This window comes from Euprymna scolopes, chromosome 15, assembly GCF_053919585.1.
Source record: "Euprymna scolopes isolate OS-2025 chromosome 15, ASM5391958v1, whole genome shotgun sequence".
NCBI classification, from domain to species: domain Eukaryota; kingdom Metazoa; phylum Mollusca; class Cephalopoda; order Sepiida; family Sepiolidae; genus Euprymna; species Euprymna scolopes.
The window spans coordinates 33,587,436-33,594,935 of NC_136496.1; the positions used below are offsets into that span (position 1 = coordinate 33,587,436).

Genomic DNA, 7,500 nt, shown 5'->3' on the forward strand with positions numbered 1-7,500 from the left:
AAATAAACTATTAAAGTTGTTTTAAAAGTAATAGAATTTTTTTTTTAAAAAACAGTAATGAATTTTCCGAACTCAATATTTTTCAATTTTTAAACTTTAAAAATCTATCAAAATTTTTCTATTGATTCTATTTTTACGATATTTTCAGGGTCAGTGTGAAATTTTATGTTCTTTCCAATAAACCGAATATAATATTTTAGACAAAAGTTTTTTTTTTAATTCACGCCCCGCCCCCCATTTTCAAGTTTCTATTAAAAAGTAAATAATTAATTTACTCACCGAAAAGTAAATAATTAATTTACTCACAAATTGAAGAGAAAAGGTCAACAAATAATATATTCAAATTTAAAACAAAAAACAAGTAGTGATTTTTAGAATTTTACCTGTAAAGTTTGAAGTTTAAACCCTTCTTTTTAAACCACGTTATTTGTTTTTTCTTTTTTTTTTCTTAATGGAACCTTGGTCCTTGCTCCTTTAATTGAAAAAAAAATTAGGGCTTGAATTACATTTTTCGAGGAGTTATAAGCTTGGAAAGACAGGGGGTCGAATAATTCACGCTTCCCATTTTGAAATGTCTATTAAAAAGTAAATAATTAATTTATGTACGAAAGTCTTATATATCACAAATTGAAGAGAAAATGTCAATAAATAATATATTCAAATTTAAAACAAAACAAAAAGAACTGTTTTTTTAGAAATTTACCTGTAAAATCCGAAGTTTAAAACCTTTTTTAAAAAAAACATGTTTTTTTGTTTTTTTGTTTTTTTTGTTTTTTTAATGAAACCTTGGTTCTTGCTCCTTTAATTGAAAAAAAAAATAGGGCTTGAATTACATTTTTCGAGGAGTTATAAGCTTGGAAAGATGGGGTAAAATTATTCACTATTTTCGCGAGATTTCTGACACCTAGTGAAACTTACCTCATTTTCTTCCTTGTCGTCTTATTTCTTTCTTATTATGTCTATTTCTATATATCTACTTTTTTTTTCTTTCTTTTTTATTCTGACTTTTATGTTTTCGTTCTTTTCTTTCTTTTTCTTTGTCTCTTTGTTGATTTTTGCAGTTTTAGTTTTTTTTCATCTTTTTTGTTTCCTTTTACTTTTAATTAATTTTTTTTTCTTTGAGTGTTTTTTTTTTTTTTGTCATTTTAAAGATTTTATGGCTTTTCCGCTTTCTTTTTAATCCAGCTTTTTTCCTCTTTCCTCCTATTAATCTCCTCCTTCGCCTCCAACGTTTTTAATTGATCTTTGTACTCACTGTCTTCATCGCGTAAATTTTCCCCTTTTTTTTTCTTTTTGATTTTAAACTATTTCTAATTAACTGCTACTACTCCTACTACTACTTTTATTTCCTCTCGCTTTTTTTTTCTTCTCGTCGCGTATTTTCTATTTCTGTTTTCGAGTTCGCAGTTTTCGTACCGTTTCTTTTTACTTCTACTACCGTCGGTTCTACTACTACAACTACTACTATTGATATTAATATAAATGTTACTAATAATACTACTGCTGCAGTTAACTGAACTACTGCTATTACTCCTAGTGCAGCAAATAGTACCACTAATAGTTGTTGTTACTAATACTACTGCTGATTTCGGTATTATTATACAAACACCGTGACAGCGAATTAGTAAAATCTTTTACGTAGTATTCTGTTACGTTTCGGTGTGCTGAACACGAATCTGAAAACTGGGTTAGGGTTAGGGTTAGGGTTAGGGTTAGGGTACATTTTTTCCTACTAATTCGCTGTCACGGTATTTGTATAAATTTACCACTTTTTCTTTCCCACCTGTCTTACTACTCTTTCTCTTCCTTCTTCTTTCTTCATTTTTTCTCCATCTTTTTCCTAGTCCTTTTTCTTCATCCTCAGTTGTGCAAATTGTTTACATCCATATTTATGATTAGGGAAACTTAGTGGTTCGATACGTACGTTACACACGAGTTGTTAGGCGGGTAGCAATACATACTATAGGACTATTTATAACAAACAGAAAACCCCCACATCTTTAAGAGAGAGAAAGAGATAGGGGAATAGAAAGAAAGCAAGCGATACACACACACACACACACACACACACACACACACACACACACACACACATATATATATATATACATATATATATATATATATATATATATATATATATATATATATATTAATTTTATTTATACAAACATAATAATATACCTGCTCTGTTCACTCATTGAGCACTATTTTGGTAGACACATGTTGTTTCATTGGATGTACTTCTAGGAAACTAAACTCTACTGGCTATATATATATATATATATATATATATATATATAGAGAGAGAGAGAGAGAGAGAGAGAAAACCGTATAGATAGATACAGAGAGTGAGGGAAGGCGAGATAGATAGAGAGTGGGAGATAGATTGAGAAAGAGAGATGGCTAGAGGGATATAGATCAATAGAGAGAGACGAAGCAAGATAGAGAGGGAGAGAAAGTGAGTGAGAGAAAGTGAGAGAGAGAGAAAGTGAGCGAGGGAGAGATAAAGAGAGAAAATGAGGTAGAGAGAGATATAGAAAAAGAGAAAGAGAAAAGAAGAAAGAAATATCGATAATAGCGAGAAAAGGGATAAGATACAAAGAGAGAGAGAGAGAGAGAGAGAGAGAGAGAGAAAGAACGAGAAAAGGAGACAGAAAAAGAAAGAAAAAGAAGGCAAGAGAGACAAAGAGGAAGGAAAAGGAAAAGAGGAAAAGAAGAGATTGAGAGAAAAAGAAAGATAAAAAGAAAAAGAGAGAGCGGGGAGGAAAAGAGGGAGAAAGAAAGAAAGAAATATAGAGAGAAAGAAAGATGAAAAGAGAAAGAAAGGAAAAGGAAGAAACAGGGAGAAAAAAAAAACAGAGTAAAAGAGGGAAAGAGAAATAGAGATCGACAGAAAGAAAGATAAAAGGAGAACAAGCGAGAAAGAGAAAGAGGGAGAATAAAAGAGGGAGAAAAAGTTTTTTCCTTTTCGTCTTTTTTTTTTTTTTTTTTCAAATATTACTCCAAATTATTATAAATTGAACCCTAACCTACAAGATTATAAAAGATTTTTTTTTTTATCAATATTTAAAGATTTGGAAGGAAGTTCAGTGTCACACACGACATTCTAGGAAATTGATCACCATTTTTAGAACCGATGTACATCCTTGTTTAGACGTTGGCTCCTTCAGCCTCTCCGCCATTATTATTATTTGTGTGTGTGTGTGTGTGTGTGTGTGTGTGTGTGTGTGTGTGTGTGTGTGTGTGTGTGTGTGGCTTTTCACTTTGAGAAAAGTTCGGTCTGTCGCTCCAGCTCCACACATGTCATTACTTTATTGTATTTATTATTATTATTATTATTATTATTATTGTTGTTGTTGTTATTATTATTATTATTATTTACGACTTTTTACATGTGCTTTATCGTTTAACGATCGCGCTATTTTATAACTAGTATTTTCTTCAAGTTAAATTCAAGTTTTACGATATCTTTTTTCATTGAACTGTTAGGTGTAAGTAAAAAAAGGTTACAAAACACCATTCCTTCCTCGTGTTGAATAATAGTTTTCTAAATTATAGCGTTTGTATTTCAGTGCGGGCCGTTAAATGCAAAAGTGCCGTTTTTCTAAGTAATTACAAAGGCAAGAATATTCTGTTATCACAGCCCGGCTGTGATAACAGAATATTCTTTTCATTCTTTTGACTCTCAAGTATATATCCGACACAGTAAGACACAGTAATTCAACCGAGAATCACATACATCACTCTATATAAAAACATATAAGATATTAACGGATATATACTCAAGAGTTAAAACAATGAAAAGAATATGCTGTTGTCACAGCCGTAGTAATTACACGTGAATTCATGTAAACAATTCCGAAATGATAATAATCTGATGAAATGGTTGAAAAAAGACGAAAAGGAAAGATTTGTAAACGGTGGTGCTGGTGCTATGCTGATTGTTCAGGTGCACCATAGAGAAATAGTGATAAAGAAATAGAAAAGAAAGAAGGGGAGGGACAAGGAAAGTGAGAGAGAGAGGGAGAGAGAGAGAGAGAGAGAGAAAGAAAAAACGAGAAAGAGAGGAAAAGAAAGAGGCGAAAATATACGGAGAGACTAATGGAACCGACACCCGTTTGCAATATTCTCTGTGTTATTAGAGCCTCACTTTAATAAACAACCGACGCTAACGGCACGCTTCTAGCCACAGTGTCTATAAGGTGTACCGCCCGGCCGCGAGAGATATAGAAAGAGGCAAACAGAAAGTAGGAGAGAGGAAGTATACTTTTTTTTTTTTCGTATATACTAAAGAACTAAACGAGCGAGCGAGAAAGAGAGATAGGAACAGAGAGAGAGGGGGGAGAGGACAGCATGCGCAACAGTGTTCAGTGTTCAGTGTTCGCCTAAACACGCTTATCGCAACGTCGAACGCAGCTTAGTCGTCCTATACTGGGAGTACACACACGAGGAGAAGAGAGAAAGAAGCCTCAAGTTCGCTTGAGATGGCGGCCCCCGACCACGAGAAGTATGTCGTCCTAGCGCTGGATGAGAGTGAACATTCGGAATATGCCTTCGATTGTAAGTATTCACATTTCAAAAGAAAACTTACTCGCTTCTGCCGATGTCGTGTGTAAAAACCTCCATCGTTGCACACAAAGGATGAGAAGAAGCTTCTGTTATTTGTTGTGGTTTCTAGTAGCTGTTAAACAGTTGTTTACTTACTGTAGTCAAGGAAGGTTGATTCGGATTAAGCTCATGGTCGAATTGACAGATAACGAGATGTGTGTGTGTGTGTGTGTGTGTGTGTGTGTGTGTGTGTGTGTGTGTGTGCGTGCGTGCGTGCGTGGTACAAATATACACGTACATAAAAAGAAATTTATATATTGATATACATACGCAGAAATAGACAGACTTCTAGATAAAGACGATCAAATACGTAGATACATAGATAGATAAGCAAATAGATGGAAGTGAGAATATATATATATATATATATATATATATATATATATATATATATATATATATAGAGAGAGAGAGAGAGAGAGAGAGAGAGAGAGGGGGATATACATACATGTTTATATTGTCGGGAATAGATAGATGAAGATGAAGAGATAGATAGATAGATAGATAGATAGATAGATAGATAGATAGATAGATAGATAGATAGATAGATGGTAGCTTCCTTCAGTCTTGACAGACTATGGATACTCACTGTGAGGGTACCTGCACGTGGAATTTTTGTGTCAAGAGTTGCGCGATCTCCAACCACATTGTTTAATACCATTGGCAAGTGGAAGTTCAGGACGACTGGAAACAGTGCCGAGATAAGCAGAGAGTACATACAGCGTCTAGAATTCCCAAGTGGTTACCCATCTGGTATTGCCAGACTAAACGTTGCTTAACTTATGTCATCTGACAAGAACCGGTATGTCAACGTGATTACGCCGTATATGGATGGATAGATAGATAGATAGATAGATAGATAGATAGATAGATACATAAAGATTGAGGCTAAATAGATAAATAAACATAAGTATACCTATGCTTATATCATTAAACAGCGACAGGCATGGAACGAATTATCATTGGTGTTTTAGCTAGGAGAAAAGTGTAGTATCTGTTCTTATACTGCACTTCATCTTTTCTGTCTTCGGTCAGTGACGGAATTATTCTTCTAGACTGGGACCATTTTTCTTTCATGCCCCAATCCAGAGTGCCCGTTTTGGGGCAGCTGGATTTTTTTCTCACGTTAAAAACTGACTTTGTATTAAACTTTGCCTTCGTAGTAAAAAAACGGCTAACAACTAACATGTGACACATGCCGGGATGAAGTCATGTTTATATGAACGCAGGTGTGAGCGCACACAAACACAATAATCAAACAGACACACACACACACACAAATATATATATATATATATATATATATATATATATATATATATATATATATATATTAGTTTTTCTTTTGTGTATTGATATTCATATTTATAAAAAGCCTCTTTTCTATTTATTTAAAAAGAAAATACAATTTTCTTATATATGGGTTGTGGAATTGCATTCACTAGCAAAAGATCTAGCTAATTTGCATATTCTTTTAAACATTCATTTCCCTATTAGTTTTTTTCGGTTTTCTAATGGGATGATCATCTTTAGTTAACTATTACGTGTAATTATATTCATGCATATATTCTACATGATTTATACTAGCGTAATATTTGCGAAAAAAGTTTATAGTAACCGCAAAATTGTTTCCATATATATTTATGTATACGTATATATTTTTGTTTAAAAAATTTTGCCTACCAAACTCCTCCTAGAGTTTTTGGTCTGCAGACATGAAACTTCATATATAAGGTATTTGAATACATGCGAAACTTTATATTTGGGTGTTAGCCCAAAAAAATTGGTGCAAAAGTGTGAAAATTAAAAAAGAAAAATTGCCACGTGAAGGTCGAACGCCGGCATTACGAATGCAGAACGTAGTAGCTATTAGTTCATGTTTTAATTTTTAGTCTTGCAGTAAACATGTTTTCATAGCCCAATCATTGACGACAGAGGCAAAATAAATTGTGAGCTGATGGTTTTTGTTTCGATTCTCGGTGGTGGCGCATGAGTCTTTTTTTTTTAATACTTTTTAAATCATTACTATATATTGCATCCAATCTATCTATCAATCTATCTATCTATAAAAGTGAAAATGTCTGTCTGTCTTTTCTCTACGGTAGTTAAGGAAGACTATTATACAGAAAGGCATTACTTTACATATTCACACTTTTTAATATATACATATGCACATAACCTTATGAACAGTACATAGGGCCCGAGCGAAGCCGGGCGGAACTGCTAGTATATATATATATATATATATATATATATATATATATATATATATATATATATATATAGTCTTGGAAATTTATTTTTAACCTTAAAAACTATATAAAAAAACTTTTTTAATTTTTATATTTATTATCATTATTTAGAAACAATTTAGTCAGTAAGTCATTTAAATACTTGCAATCAATGCATCAACTTGCTCTCTCGAATTCACTACAGTACTAATGTTAATTTAAGGGATCATCAGTTGTTTACCATGAAACACTGTTTTGGTGATATATATATATATATATATATATATATATATATATATATATATATATATATATATATATATGAATGAATGAAGAATTTAGTATAAACTCTGCAAATTAGAAAATACAACAATTTGATAGTCGACAAGGCATATGAAAGTTTTCTTTAAAATTTATTTGAAAGAAAATTTTCTTTACTCCATGGAGTTGCAAGGAATGGCACTTATCCTCAGATAGAAATTAGTCAGAAGAATGATATTAATAGGCAGGGTTTGAAGTTTGCTAACTAGCACATAAATTGAAAACTATATATTATGGAAGGAGCCACATTTATATTAAAGTTTATGATAATGTATGGGTTAAAATGATATTCCAAATGAAGTCTAGAAAATTATATATATATATATATATATATATA

The 7,500-nt window shown here is 32.2% G+C and overlaps 2 protein-coding genes across 6 annotated transcripts in view; one reads left to right on the top strand and one right to left on the bottom strand.

Annotated features, from left to right (window-relative positions):
- LOC145293769 (uncharacterized) overlaps window positions 1–5,420 on the bottom strand; it is a 31,605-nt gene extending 26,185 nt beyond the window's left edge. The window contains exon 1 of one of the 4 annotated variants that reach the window (XR_013869766.1): window positions 4,595–4,731. Coding sequence is in view for 1 of the 4 variants with exons in the window: in XM_080140279.1 (XP_079996405.1) it covers window positions 5,201–5,329 (129 nt within the window). In the remaining 3 variants the exon portion in view is untranslated. Of the gene's footprint in view, window positions 1–383; window positions 2,092–4,594; window positions 4,732–5,200 lie in introns of those variants that run through there. The other 3 variants (XR_013869765.1, XR_013869767.1, XM_080140279.1) reach the window with 3 other exon arrangements.
- LOC145293768 (universal stress protein in QAH/OAS sulfhydrylase 3'region-like) overlaps window positions 3,407–7,500 on the top strand; it is a 340,470-nt gene continuing 336,376 nt past the window's right edge. Inside the window, exon 1 of one of the 2 annotated variants that reach the window (XM_080140277.1) lies at window positions 3,407–4,563. In XM_080140277.1, coding sequence (XP_079996403.1) covers window positions 4,488–4,563 — 76 coding nt within the window. In that variant the 5' untranslated portion in view covers window positions 3,407–4,487. The remainder of the gene's footprint in view (window positions 4,564–7,500) is intronic. The other variant, XM_080140278.1, reaches the window with a different exon arrangement.